This window comes from Dromiciops gliroides, chromosome 2 (assembly GCF_019393635.1).
Source record: "Dromiciops gliroides isolate mDroGli1 chromosome 2, mDroGli1.pri, whole genome shotgun sequence".
In the NCBI taxonomy this organism is placed as follows: domain Eukaryota; kingdom Metazoa; phylum Chordata; class Mammalia; order Microbiotheria; family Microbiotheriidae; genus Dromiciops; species Dromiciops gliroides.
The window spans coordinates 20,508,950-20,524,269 of record NC_057862.1 but is presented as its reverse complement, the minus strand read 5'-3'; the positions used below and the strand labels follow the sequence as shown (position 1 = coordinate 20,524,269).

Genomic DNA, 15,320 nt, shown 5'->3' with positions numbered 1-15,320 from the left:
AAGCCCAAGACAGAGTTTCTAGGTAATTAATAACTAATTTATTAATTAGGTTAGCTGATAATCAACAAATTGATGGTCATCGGTTTCTCTTAGTAGCCTAAGACCCTAATGGATATACTGAATGCCTTAATATGCTTTTAGAAAAGGGGGTGTCCCTGACAAGTTTTAATCAACCCTTATTGGTGAGCAGTTAACAAGGGGTTGGAAGTATTAATGAGGATGTGGGCTAAAAGTCTTCAGCTCTTCTTGCTGGGAACATGGCTTGATCATGAGACTCAGCTGCCTCCAGAGATGTAGACAAAGGAATTCAACTCTACCCAGACCATTCTGGTCGGTTTTCTTCTTCATGAGCTGAGTTACCCTAAACTCCAATGGAAGTTACCCTAAACTCCAAGGATGTGGGCTTAGTGCTTTGGGGCTGGAATTCACCCTGATTTGATTCTGTTTAGATTCTAAACAGTTGGGTGGAGTCCTGCCTAAGATTTGCAAATATGTTCCCTGAAGGATTTTGGGCAGTATCATCTGTCTGCCATGTCCTTCAGAAACTGACTGACTGACTTATAGGGGCTGTTCACTGAATGAGGAAATAAAGTTAAATTGCTTACATTTCTATATAATTGGTTATTAATATAAAAGAAAAAGAATTACTTCTTTTAGTTTTTTTTTTAATGAAGTCTCATGGACTCACTAGTTTCACTTGCCCAATTCTAATTTCTAAGGGATTGTTTTTGGGTGGGGCAGTGAGGGTTAAGTGACTTCCCCAGAGTCACACAGAGAATGTCAAGTGTCTGAGGCAGTATTTGAACTCAGGCCCTCCTGAATTCAGGGCCAGTCCTTTATCTACTGCTCCACGTAGCTGCCCCCAGAAACTCTTTTCTTCTGTGAATTTTGGTACCTCTTTTACTAAGCTGTTAATTCTCTTTTTGTAATTTTCTTGTATCACTCTCATGTCTTTCCCCTATTTGTTCTCTATCAGTTTTATCTTTTTCTATAACTCTTCCAAAAATTCATACTAGCCTTAGGTCCAGTTAGTAGTTTTCTTTGAGGCTTTGCTTGTGGTTTTCACATTGTTTTTTCCGAGTTTGTGTCTTCGTCTTTTCTGACGCAGTAGTAGCTTTTAATGGTCATGTTCTGTTTTTTTTCTTTGCTCACTTTCCTAGCCTATTTCTTTTTTTGGCTATTTTTATTAATAATAATTAGCGATCATTATTCTTAAAAAACGCTTATTGATGGAGCGACACCCAGCCCCCACCCTTGGGGGCGGGACCTAACTTCTGGGCATGCTTAGAAACCATGAGTCGTCAGGGATGCTGTGCTCGGTTAGGCTTTCCCCTTCATGGGGGATGAACCCTCCTGAGCATGCTCAATAGCTGCGAGTATGTTCTGAGAAGAGAGGAGTGAGGGGAAATACAGGGGGCGGGGCAACTCTTTAGACAAGCTCAGTGGCGGCTTTCCCCCTCCCCCGCCCCTCCAGGCATGCCCAGTAGCCGCAGGGCAGCTGCGCAGGGAGGCCGGGCTGAGACGCACGCACTACACTCCCTCACGCGCTCTCTCCCCGACCGCGTGAAAGGGGCGTGGCCTTAGCGACGCGCAGAGGGCGGAGCCGGGCCGGCCGGGGGCGGAGTCGGGCCGGCCGGGGGCGGGGCCTCCTCCGCGGCCCTGAGGGCTATCGTGGGGCCGCCCGAGCGGCCGCTTCTGGTCTGCGTTTCTCGCGGCGGCGGCAGCAGCAGCGGCAGCAGCAGCGGCAGCAGCTCCAGCAGCCGCCGGCGGCCGCAGCCGGAGCCCCGCGGGTGCCGGGCGCGTCATGGGCGCCGGCCCCGAGCCCCAGCGCGCGCCCCAGGCAGCAGCGGCAGCGGCAGCGGCGCCAGTCCCGGTCACGGCCCCAGCCCCGGCGGGCCCCCGGGGGCCTCGGCGTCGGGCTCCCCCGCGGCGCGGAGCCTGAGCTCCCCCCGCCCCCGCCCCTCCATGGCCACCGAGCCCCCCGCCCCGCGGCGGCGGCAGGCCGCCCCGGCGCCGGAGCCCCCCGGGCCGCCCCCGGCCGCCCCCGCGCCCGCGCCCCCCGGGCCGTCCCCGCCGCCGCCCTCGCCGCGCCTCCTCAACGGCTGCGTCCCGCTCTCGCACCAGGTGGCCGGGCACATGTACGGCAAGGACAAAGTGGGTGAGTCCGCCCCCGGCCCGGCCTCAGTTTACTCCTCTCCCCCCACCCCGGCGCGGCCCGAGGGCGCGTCGCCCCCGCGAGTCCGAGGCGCTTCCCCTCCCCCCGGGCCCGGATTTCCTCCTCCCAGCCGGGAAGGGCCGGGCCCCGGGGCCCGGGGCCTGAGCGCCCCCGGATTCGGGGTCCTCCCGCGCCCCAGGAAGGAGGGACCGCGAGCCTCCGCACCCGCTTCGTGGCCCCAGGTCCGGGCTCGGGGTCCTCCCGGGCCCCATAAAGCCCGGGGGGGGCAGGGCGAGGCTGGGGGGTCAGCCCCCCTCCGGGGGGCTTCAGCTGTCTGCTAGGAGGAGGCACTGCCCCTCCCTCCCTCCCAGGCCTGCAGTCTGTCCTCTGAGACCGCTTGACCGCCCTCGATCCCGTGTCCACCTTTGTCACCGAAGGATTGCGGTCCTGAGACTTCGGGCTGTTAGCCCGCAGTCAGGAAGTCAGCGGTGTGACTCTGGACAGGTCACTGTCCCGACCTGCCTCAGTTTCCTCTTCTGTAAATTGGGGCCGATGCTGGCCTCCGCCTCCCAGGCTCGTTAGAGGCTCCAAGGAGAATATAAGCCTAGTGCCTCTCGGGCCTTGAGGACTCTGATAGAGCCATGGGCACAGTGCGGGTCCCTTGGGGTCTGCGAGGGCAAGGACTGTGTTTTTGTCTTTCTGGGTACCCTCTGCACCTGGCGCAATGCCTGAGGGCACAGAGAAGGTGCTTAATCAATGCTTAATGACTTGCGACCTCCTGCCTCCCTCGTGGTAAAGTGGGGAAAACTGAGGCCAGACCGGAGCAAGAGGCATCGGATTGGAAGGCAGCTCCTCCTTTTTTGGCTGGGGCGCCTGGTTGGGTTGGGGGATTTCTGTGACCCTAGCTTGTAGTGATGGAGGAAGAGAGTAAGGACTCACCGATCACCTGCTTGGTCTCTGCCAGGCATTGGGCTAATTAGTACTGTACAGATTTTATCTCCTCTGACCCACGCAGCCCGGGGAGGGAGGTGCTGTTATGATCTCCATTTTACAGTTGAAGAAACTGAGGCAGAGGTGAAGTGGTTTGCCCAAGTTCACACAGCTTGTAAGTGTGCGAAGCTGGATTTGAACCTTGACTCCAGGCCCCCCATGGGTTATTTAAGTCCAGACATTTTTACACAGGAGGAAACAGGCCTACAGAAGTAGACAGTCTAGACCTAGAAAATTTAGGTAACTTCCCAGCCCTGGGGCATCTGGGCATGAGGTGGGGGAAAGAATTGCCCAGCTCTCCCCCAGGGAGGAGGGGGTGGGGAATTGAAATTCTTGTCCTAGTTGTGACAGGCAGGAACTTCCCTTTACTGGGCTGGGTAGGGAAGTAGGCTCTCTCTGAGCCCCAGAATGAGAAGCTGGGGCCTGGGCTGGGATGCTGTTCTGCAGCTGCATAGCTGGAGGGGCATTTTTTTGTTTGTTTGTTTTTGTTTTTTAAGCGAGTGAGTCAGCCTTATCTTGACTTTTGCTGCTTTTCTCTTCCCCTCCTCCTCCTCCTTTTCCAGGGTAAAGCCTTCTTGATCTTCCCTGTAGGGGTAGCTGAGGTGTTACCGAAGCCCCGATTTGTGACCCTCTTTCTTAGGTAGCATTTACAGCTGTGGGTTGGCCAGAAGTGAAAGAATGAAGGTCTGATGGAAGGGTTTGTTCTACTTCTGACAAAAGTGCCAGACTTTTTGCAAAGCAGCACCACATTTCATTTAATCCCCCTTTGTCTGACAATTTGACTTTCAGAGGCCAAAATTATACATTGTTGTTCTCTCTGGGGAAAGGTGGGAGTAGTAGATTTAAAGATAATTATTAAGAGAAACAGTCGATGTGTTTTAAAAGTAGCAACTTCTCTCGCTACTCCTCCAAGTTCATGTCTTGGTGAGTGAGAGACTTTGAAGGCTGAAAAATCTTGAGTTCAAACTTTTCCTCTGTGTCACTATTCGGTTTATTTCTTTCCCACATAGCCTTTGTTTTCAGAAAAAGCTGAATTTTGTAAAGGTGGTTACTTCTTGCTTGCCCACAGTAATGTGGCTCAGTCTTTTGTGCTGACTCGCCTGCCTACAAGAGAGGCTTGTTTAGAGCATGATCATGGGTCTGGGTGAGTTTTAGAATGGTGGGGTTGCCCTTAGAGGTGAGAACTATAAAATTTACTCAGAACTGATCCCCACCCCCCCACCCCCACCCCAGTCTCCTCTTTCCCAGGCAGGTGAATTGCCTGGTGCTGACCGTCTTTGTCATTTCCAGACTCTTGATAGACTTATGGACCTTCCCCCAAGCAACTCATCCCCTCCCAATGTTCCCCACCTTACTCCCCGGACTTTGTTATTCTGTAAAAAGGGTCCACCTACATTAAGTAGTTTGTATTCCGAGTCAGTAACGCCTAGACTTAACTTAGGAGCAGTCCTATCATTTCTTTTGTCCGAGGTTCGTTTACGTTAAGCCGATATATGTCACTCTGAGCAATCTTTTGGTTCCCTTTTTTGTTCTGTTACCCTATAAAAACCCTGTCCTCTGTTCCCATCTTTGGTATTCCTAGCTTCCGAGCTTTTCGATACCATGAGCTCCAGTTTCCTGTGCCCGGATTAAAGACCTTATTTTCTCCTATATGTTTCCATTAATTTCCAGGTTAACAGAGGTGACTGCAGACACCTGCAGAAAAGCCCCCAGTCGTGTGATCATTGAGTGCAGGCCACGTGCAGTTTGCCTGAGAGTCCACCTTCCGCATCCAGGGTGGTCCCAGAAAAGAGAAACCCAGTGGGCTCACGTGGGTTGAAGCCCTGACCTTGATCACTTATGTATCTGGTTAAATCAGATAAGCTAATGACTCTGGAGGAAGGCCGAAGCCAGAAAAGCCCGGTTGCAAATTGTAATACCAAGTCAGTTTGGAAGGTAGCCTGCTGTTTTATGTAGGCCTAATTAGACGATATTCCCAGAGCACATTCCACCAGGGAATGCGATGGAGGGGGAGCTGGGGGGTGGGGTGATAGAAAGGTGCTGATTCCCCAAAGGGGCTGCTGAGAATCCACACACAGGTGAGTCTGAACTAGAATTTGACAGAAAAAACCAAGAGTCAGAACTCAATGATTAGGGAATAAATCAGTTGTTAGTTTGATTCTTCAATAAAAAGGGAGCTCTGTCTTACCCGGTTGATCTTTTCGCGATGGTGTTAACCTGGAAATTAAGGAAACAATCAATATAGGAGAAATAAGGTCTTAATGGGGTACAGGAACTAGGAGCTCGTGGTATCGCAAAACTCGGAAGCTAGGAATACCCAAAGATTGGGAACAGAGGACAGGGTTTTTAATGGGGTACAGAACCAAAAGATTGTTCCAGAGCGGACATATCGACTTAATGTAAATGAGCCTCGGACAAAAGAAATAATAGGACTGCTTAATAGAAACTACTTCATGTAGGTGGACCCTTTTTTTACCGAATAGCCTGAAGTCCAGGGAGTCAGGTGGGGGAGGGGTGAGGTTGCTTGGGGTGAAGGTCCACAAGTCCCATCAAGCATCTGGAAATGACAGCCCCAGGCAATTCACCTCCCTGGGTAGGTGGGGGGGAATTCGTTCTCAATGGCCATTTGTGTTGTTTGTATGTTTTCTCTCCCATTAGACTGAGCTTCCTCAGAGCCGGGACTGTCTGTTGCCTTTGTTTCCCCGGAGCCAATACAGTGCCTGACATGTGTGTGTATATATGTATATAAACATGCACACGTGCACATATATGTACGCATGTTTGTATGTAAGTAATAAATGCTTGTTGCCTTGACTTGGTCATTCAGCTCCAGATTGAAGACTTGCAGTGAGTGTCCTGGAGTCAAATTCCATCTCAGACAATAGCTGTGTGCTAGTCACCCAACTCTGTGCCTCCAGTTTCTCATCTATAAAAAGAGGAAGTTGGCCGGCCAGGGCAGTGGGCCCTGGGGCAGCCGGTTACCCCTCAGGGCAGCTGCCTTCCTTTGGAACATTTCCAGATGTGGAGCCCGATCCGCCTCTCTGTAGGGCCACTCCATTTGTTCTTCACTTTTCCTTTGGCGTTAGATAAACTGACCTCTTCTCAGTACTTTAAGGCAGCTGCCCTGTCCCTAGCTAAGGTTCTGGTTAAACATTCCCAATTGCTTGTCTGTAATCTTAGCGAAATCAAGTTACTGCGGCAGCTTTGGATATGTCGAGCTTCATCTCATTAAAGAAACAGAAACTTGTTTCCGTTTCATTTGAACTTTTGTACCAAAGATCAAACTTCTCTGATTCCCTTCCACTTAGCCTATAAATAGCTGGTAGGTATTCAGTTATTTGCCTGTTGGTGTCTCCACCCCCCCCCAACAGCACTTAGCAAGTGCCCAATAAATACAAGCCTGTTGACTGACAATGACATGAAGCTCTTTTGTCTTCATTAGGAAGGCATCTTCGCAATGAATTGGAAGGCATTTTGAAAAACAGGACCTGCTTTAATAGTTGCTTTTTAGTGGCTTGAGCTCAGGCCAGAGCAGTCTTAGGCTTTGATACTTAATGATACTAGGTTCAAATTTTCCTTTGTTCTCTCCCAAACTCTGTTATAGTTTTATTTGTGAAAGATGAAGATGACACAAGTATTTGTACACACTAAAAGCATGTGTGAAATTCTGTCTTTAGTTTAAAATAATAAGTTTTCGTCTTCAGGTTTTTCTGTCATTCCTTTGAGCTGCAAAGGATCTTAAAGAGCTGTCGATATAGCCTGCACACACACCTCAAACGTATGCTTCATGCTGTATCCAAAGAGAGGTTGACTGTGTCCAGGTGTCCCCTAGCCTCAGAGAACCCTCCATTGCTGCTGGCCGTGGTCCTATCAGTCTCTTTTTCGGGGCTGACCTCTGTGAGGAGGCCTGCTACAAACATCGTCTGATTCCTCTCCTCTCACTTTCTTAGATCTTTGCAGTCGGACCTGCAACTGAAAGTACTCTTTCTAAAGTTACCAAGGGTTTCTTATTGACAGGTCTAACTGCTTTTTCTTAATCTCCATCCTCCTTTTGACACTGTCAATCACCCTCTTCCCTTTGATCCTCTCTTCTCTAGGATTTCAGGGCCCCACTCTCTCCTGGTTGAATGGAATAGAAACGGTTCTCATGAGTGATAATGGTCTGGTAGCTTTTTGGAAAAAAATATTTGGGGATTTGAGGCCACAATAAGCCAATTCACTTATAAAAATGTTTTACATGGTAGAACTAATGAAATAAAGTAGATGTGGTTTGTACTATAGGAAGCTTTAATAGAAACCTCCATTTGGAAAGTGTTAAAGTTTGAAGTGAAACTAGGAGCAGGCAAGCCAGTAGCAATCCTTCAGGCCCTTGCAGCGTTGTCTCCTTCCTTCACAGGACAATCAGTGGGAAAATACAAGGCAACACTGTGCATTTTTAAGCAGGCAGAGTTACCATTTAGCCAACTATGGATAAAAAATGGTCAAAGGGCAATTTCTGAGATTCTCTTAAGTTTTCTTATGGTAAAGGATGAAAATTCCCCACTGAGGGTGTGAAGTGATCAGAATTTTGAAAACTTCTAAGTCTGATTCTAAGCCTTATTTCCAGAAGAATCAGGTTTTTTTGTTTTAGACGTGAATGGAATAGAAACGGTTCTCATGAGTGATAATGGTCTGTTAGCTTTTTGGAAAAAATATTTGGGGATTTTGAGGCCACAATAAGCCAATTCACTTATAAAAATGTTTTACATGGTAGAACTAATGAAATAAAGTAGATGTGGTTTGTACTATAGGAAGCTTTAATAGAAACCTCATATACTTGGGCACAGTTAATTGTTTTAGTTATTTGAGACTCAGAAATTTGAAGTAAGGGGTTTGTTTACACTCCTATTGAATATTGCCTTGAGTTCTCCTTGCAGTTCATTAAAATTTTACTTAAAAATGTATTTCTTTGGAGGGTAAAACCCTAAAAAGTAAAAAAAAATGGTGGATTTTTTTTTGGTATTATTGACAATCTACAAAAATTCCTTTAAAATTAACGATTTGTGTCTTGTGTCTTGTCTGTGATTGGCTTAAAAGCCAGAGCATTCACCTATCACTGACCCTAAGAAGCTGTGTTGAAGAACTCTTCTCTTTAGGCAGCTAGTCTAAGTCAGTTATCCTAAAGAGAAGACCAAATTAAGACAAAGACAAAGAATTATCATAGGGGAGCTGAGTGTAGTGTACAGTGGAATTATCAGTTCTCAAACTTTTTGGTCCCAGGAATGATCGAAGACCCCTATATGGCGCTTTTTTTTTTCTTTTGATTTTTTATTTATTAATGTTTTTTGGTGGTTGGTGGGGGCGCAATGAGGGTTAAGTGACTTGCCAAGGTCACACAGCTGGTGTCAAGTGTCTGAAGCTGGATTTGAACTCAGGTCTTCCTGAATCCAGGGACGGTGCTTTATCCACTGTGCCACCTAGCTGCCCCACCCCCCCAATTCATTTTTTTCCTCACACAGGGGGCTCCTTTAAGAGCCTAATAGTGATGGGGGGGATGGATTTAATTGATCAGATTGATCGTGAGGCATCCCAACATTTACAAGACTCAGTGACTCAGCTTCCCAAGTTTTATTAGAAAGACTGCTGACCACAGGGCACCATGAGCACCGTGGAGATAGGTGTCTCAATTTGGGAGATGGAAATAATTATATTTATAATGAGAAAAAGCAGGTTATCTCCTCATTATCTTCATCTCCTTGTGAGAGGTTCATTCCTGGGAGGTCTTCTAATTTGGACTTCCTGAGGTCCTAAGACAAGCTCTGAGGCCTGTACTTTTCCCTTGGAGGTGTGTTTTTGGGGTTTACCCTAGGGTCCTTTCTGCACATCTCCTAAAGACATGCTTAAACTTGGTCAAAGCCAGAAGGTGGTCTCTGTGTCTTTGGTATCTCTTCATCTTGTAATGTTAATGACTATTAATGGTTAATGGTCCCTAGTTACTGTCTCTGTTGATAGAATTGGTTGGTAGGGACTGAAGGAACCCTCTTGGTTCCTGTTAGAACACAAACCTTAGTTTCTCTATTAACCGTTTTAGGTACTATTAATCTTAGGTAATCTGTTAACACTTTTAGCCCTCCTTCATCATAGTTCAGAGTTGGGCACCCTATACAATATTTTTGTTTTTTTGCAGAGCAGCAGGGTTAAGTGACTTGCCCAGGGTCACACTGCTAGCTAATAAGTGTTAAGTGTCAAGTGTCCAAGGCCCTATTTGAACTCAGGTCCTCCTGAATCCATAGCTGATGCTTTATCCACTGGGCCACCCAGCTGCCCCCTACCCTATACACTCTTAATTTATTAATGGGAATGATTATTCATAACTGATTTGGGAGATCCAGAGTTCTCCCTTTTTCTTCATTTCAAAAGTTCAGTCCTTGAAGGACATCACTGATAAGGAGATTGAATTAACTCTTCTCAATCTGGTCTGACCCCACCTAACCTTTTTACTCTGGTTTGGTTGGGGATGAATTCTTTGAATAGATTGCCCAATACTGGGTAATTTATAAGTAAGTGACAATTAAAATTCATTGGAATAGTAGGCCCAGCCCCTCTTGTAAATATTCATTCTCATTGTTAATCAGAGTTGGTTGCCACCTTCAGGACCATTCCTCTTCCAAAGGTATATAAGACTTGAGCCCCCCATAAAATGCTGGCATTATTAGTAAAATGACTTATTGACCAGAAATTGTCTCTTGAACTTTTTAAATGCCACAAGACTTCCTTTCCATGCAGGTGCTTTGTTTATGTGAATTATATCTAGCAATATTTAATTGTATTAGCTATTAAAACATCTTAGCATTATGAAAAAAAATAGTTTTTTTGTGAGGCAATTAGGGTTAAGTGACTTGCCCAGGGTCACACAGCTAGTAAGTGTTAAGTGTCTGAGGCTGGATTTGAACTCAGGTCCTTCTGACTTCAGGGCCGGTGCTCTATACGCTGCACCACCCAGCTGCCCCATGAAAATATTTTTGACCTCAAGGATTCCCTGAAAAGTCTTGGGGAGCCCCGTGTATCTCCAGACAGTAGCTTGAGAATCAAGGCTTTAGGTTATGAAAATTCGCCTATATTGGGTTGGATACTTTAGGGTTTGTTGGTTCTAGACCAGTTACTAATGCTCTCAGAGCCATTGAAAGGGTCTGGTGGGGCCTTGGAGAGTAGGCTCACGTTATTTCCCCTCCCTGGATTCCTGTACTGGGAGTTTGGGGGAAATGGTGAGTTGAGGTTTTGGGTATAATGAGGTGGCTGATACATGGTTAGGTGGAGATACTCCGAAGAGATAGGACGGAGCCTTGATACAGACACTAGTCCTCTGGTTTAGAGGTGAAATGATGACAGTCCTTTTCTTGAAGTCATACTGCGGACACTGGACTTCCATAGTCAGAGCTTCTCTCCTTTGTCCACAGGACATGCTTTCTCTTTTAGAGAGCAGATTGAGGCCATATATTCTTGTGAATTCCTATTTTTCTCCTACTTCATCTCTCCAAACATTACTGTGTCTTCCTCCTTTTGCCATATTCTCCACTCTTCCAGAGGATGAGTTGGCTCTGCTTGCCAGGGCTAAGCCCCTTACTTGGGTTCTTAAAATCTTATCTCCTCCAGCTCCTCCCCAGGAGCTTACCATCATCATGCCATCTCTTGATGAGATTTTAAATCTCTTCCAGCTATGACCATACTTCTCTCTTTTTTTTTTTTTTTTGCAGGGCAATGGAGGTTAAGTGACTTGCCCAGGGTCACACAGCTAGTAAGTGTCTGAGGTCAAATTTGAAATCAGGTACTCCTGAATCCAGGGCCAGTGCTTTTCCACTGCGCCACCTAGCTGCCCCCAACCATACTTCTCTTTTTACTGCTAAACTCTAGAAAGAATTGTTTATACTCTTACTAGGAGCTTCTACTTAACCACCCAACTGACTCTTCAGCTCCTTCCAGGCTTATTTCTCATTCCCCTCTCTCCTGCATATACTCTTTCCCCATGGCCTTTGTGACTCTTCTCAGTTTTCTTTGCCCTGTCTTCACCTTCCAGTTCCCTCAGTGTTGGTTTCTCTAAGGCTCTGGCCTAGGCCCTTTTTGCTCTCTACAGTCTGTCTCTTGGAATTCAGATTCACTTATCATTTCCAAACAGATGACTTATAAATGTAAATTCCTAGATCGGTTCTCCCTGAACTCCATCCAGGATTCTTCTGGGCATGCACATCTGACCATACGTCAAACATGGTATATACTGGGTATCATATCCAAAACCCAGCTCATCTTACTCCCTCCAAACCAGTCAGTACTCCTGTTCCTGTTGACCCTTTTCATCGTTTCAGTCAATCAGGCTTAAAACCTTGGACTCATTTTTTTACTTTTCTCTTCATATTCCATATTAAATTTCTTGCCAGGTCCTGTTTGATTATGCCATCATGACTTCTCTTGCATCAATCCCTTCTCTATGCACATGTTATAACCAATATAACCAAGAACTCCTCATATCTCACATGAACTAATGTAATATTTTAATAGTTCTTATTACTTGGATAGGGTTGGACTTAGAGGCATGGCGATCTTACTTTTAAACCTGACTCAGACACCTAACTATGACCCTGGGCAAATCACTTAATCTTTTCTGCCTTAGTTTCCATCTGCAAAATGTGGTTAACAATACCACCTGTCTCTTTGGGTTGTTGAGGATCAAATGAGATAACATGTATAGTGCTCCGTAAACCTTAAAGCACTATTGAAGTGATGACTAATATTGTTATTATTGGTCATCACTAACTCAGTTACTTTGCTGCCTAGAACCAGTCTTACTCTGTTTCACAAAACCTTATTTAGTAGTTCCCTTTTGTCTATAGGATAAAACGCAGACTACTTGTTATTTTTTCAGTCTTGTCCAATATTTCTTGACCCCATTTGGGGTTTTCTTGCCAAGATACTGGAGTAATTTGCCATTTCCTTCTCCAGCTCATTTTTCAGATGAGGCAACTGAGGCAAACAGTGAAGTGACTTGCCCAGGAGCACTGCATCCACTGCACTGCCAACTGCTCAGGTCTTAAATTCCAGGCTAAGGAGTCTGGACTACTAGGTGGGCAGTGGGACGTGATAGACCTGGAGTCAAGAAGACTCATCTTCCTGAATTCAAATCTGGCCTCATATTCTGACTAGCTTTGTGACCCTGGACATGTCACATAACCCTGTTTGCCTTAGTTTCCTCATCTGGAGAGAGGGGCATTGTAAATCACTCCTGTATCCTTGCCAGGAAAACCCCAGATGGGGTCACAGAGTTGGATGGGACTGAACAACATCAAAACAATCTAGCTTGTGCTAGAAAGCTTGTGCTTTCCTTTTTTTCCTCAGCTATTGAAAAGTTCTTCATTTTGTGTGTGCGTGTGTGTGCATAACATTTTAACTCCATTTTTTAAGTTAAATAGAATTCTACATATTACCTTCATATAGTATGTTTTTCAGCCAAATTAGACTTATTAGTGGTTTCCCCAACTCCATGTGCCAGGAAAAGGCAGCATTTTTCAGTGGAAAGAACACTAGCTGTGGGGTCAGAGGTCTGGAGTTCAAATTACCCTTTTGATGCTTAGCACTCGTGTGACCCTGGTCAAATCACTAAACCTTTCTGGCTGTCAGTTTTCCTCATTCTCAGAATAAGAGCGTTGGAATAGGTGATCTCTGAAGTCCCTTCTAACTCAGATCTGTGATCCTATGGAACTTACTGTTTCAGACATTTGGATCCAGGGTCCTTATCCTGATCTCTCCCTTGTCTCCAATCACTTCCTTACGCTTAATCACATGACTGTTAGTATGTTTCATCAATGGTCCTTTGGGATTGTCTTGGATCATTGTATTATATTGCTTTTTAATTTAATTTAATTTAATTTAAATTTAATTTAATTTTTTTTTTTTTGGTGAGGCATTGAGGGTTAAGCGACTTACTAGGGTCACACAGCTAGTGTCAAGTATCTGAGGCTGGATTTGAACTCAGGTCCTCCTGCGCCACCTAGCTGCCCCCCACATAACTTCTATATGTACCTGGCAGTCACATGGTATAATTCTTGTAGGGACTACTATGGTGATGCTGATTCCTCCCATATCCTTTCATGCTCTGCTTTCCGCCATTTAACTCTCTTGTGCATCTACCCATTATTCGAGGGAGGAGGGGTCTTCCTCTAGTTCGGAATGGAGCGTGTGCCCATCTGTTGGTTCTTCCTCATGCTCACCATATGTTCTGGACAGGGCCTGACTCAGGCCAGTCCCCTGGGAGTTTAGGCTTAATATTGAAGTGAAATGAAATGCTTGAAGGTCATTCAGCTGTTAACTAGAGGAGATTTCTTTATTTTCCCTTAGCAGGGGAAGGATTTTCTTTGGGGGCAACTGGGAGTTTTTCCAGCTGGCTGAAGCTCTCCTGCTTTGGAGTCCCCCATTATGTAACAGACAACTTCCGAGGGTGGTGGTGGCTGGAGCCCTTTCTGGTTGTTCTGGGCCCCCGGACACCAGGAAGTGCTTGCAGTAGCCTGAGCCAATCAAATCTCTAGGGCAATTAAAAAGTAGGCTAACTTGCATGGGGGTGGGAGGACTGCTACCACCCTCCTTTCCTGGGCTTGTCTCCCTGTTGACATCTGTTAAGTACTTCTTTTGCACATTCTTTTCAGGTATTGTGTACTTGTCAGCCCCCCCCCCCCCCATACCTTTCTCTGTTGCCCCTGGGATAACCTTCTACTTTAATTCTTTGGACACCGTAGCCTTCATTGTCTTGCAGCCTTACAAAATCTGAAGAGTGTGGTTAAAAAGATGGGCTACTGGGAGAAGCTTGGGGTTATTAATAGCGCTGCTTAGTTTCCCACGGTGTTTGTGTCTCTTCAACACCTCCAGGTCAGTTCTGGGTCCAGCTAATTAACCACCTGCAGTTTCTGTCTGTGATATATGTGTGCTTTTGCATGTGCACATATATGCACACTTGTGGACTTGCAGCTCACACACAAATACACATCCACTTAATTTGCTTTTTTTTTTTTGGTGGCAATAATTCTGCTTTTTAAAAAAATTAATTTAATTTAATTTTTTTTAACATATAAGGTATTTTATTTTTTCCGTTACATGTAAAGATAGTTCCCAACTTTTGTTTATACAAGCTTTACAATTTCAGATTTTTCTCCCTCCCTCCCCTTCCTCTCCCCTCCCCATGACAGCAGGTAATCTGATATAGGTTATATCTATATATCTATATACATAATAACATTAATCCTATTTCTGCATTAGTCCTGTTATAAGAGAAAAAATCAGAACAATGATGAAAAACCTCAAAATAGAAAAAAAAAACAACAGCACCCAAAACAAAAGAAATAGGACAGTTCATTCAGCATCTATACTCCACAGTTCTTTTTTTTTTTCTTGGATTGGAGATCCTCTTCTATCATGAGTTCCCTGGAACTCTTCTGTACCATTGCATTGGTGAGAAGAATATAGTCCATCACAGTAGGTCAACACTCAGTGTTGATGATACTGTGTACAATGTTCTTCTGGTTCTGCTCATCTCACTCATCATCAGCTCATGTAAGACCCTCCAGGTTTCTCTGAACTCCTCCTGCTCATCGTTTCTTACAGCACAATAATAATTCTGCTTTTTTGAAAGAGTGTAGAGCTTCTTTGGGATGATTTTTGCGGAGCCCTGGAACTTAATTCAGGGCCCTCTACAAAGAGGAAATCTGGAGCAAGAATCTCACTGTTACAGGAATGGGGCAGGTCAAGAGTGCTTGTCATGAGGCCTGGTTCCCTACCTGTGCAGACTCATTACACATTTGGCTTTTTTCCTCCTGTAAAGCCAGACTGTCAGCCTCCTTCCTATTCCTCATGCCTGGTGCTCCAGTCCATAGGTTGGTGCCTTTGCACTGGCTGTCCCAGTGTCTGCAGTGGCTTTTCTCCTGACTTCTTCCTTGAGAGCTGAGCTGAGCTCCCCTTCTGTCTGTGTTGTAGGACTTTAGTTTCTACTGGTCTGTGGGTAGGTTGCCTTCCCTTGATAGACCATAGGTTCCTTGGGATCAGTAACTTTTCTTTTGTCTTTGAATCCCCAGGTGCCTGGCACATAGTAGGCACTTAATCTATGCTTTGTTAATTGTTGATTGAAAGACTGGGATGGATGGGGCTGGGTACCCCTCTT

The 15,320-nt window shown here is 45.8% G+C and overlaps 1 protein-coding gene across 1 annotated transcript in view; it reads left to right on the top strand.

Moving 5' to 3' along the window:
- Nucleotides 1-1,965: 1,965 nt before the first annotated feature.
- The window catches only part of IPMK (inositol polyphosphate multikinase), an 88,006-nt gene continuing 74,651 nt past the window's right edge, over nucleotides 1,966-15,320 (top strand). The window contains exon 1 of the mRNA XM_043989756.1: nucleotides 1,966-2,158. Coding sequence (XP_043845691.1) covers nucleotides 1,966-2,158 — 193 coding nt within the window. The remainder of the gene's footprint in view (nucleotides 2,159-15,320) is intronic.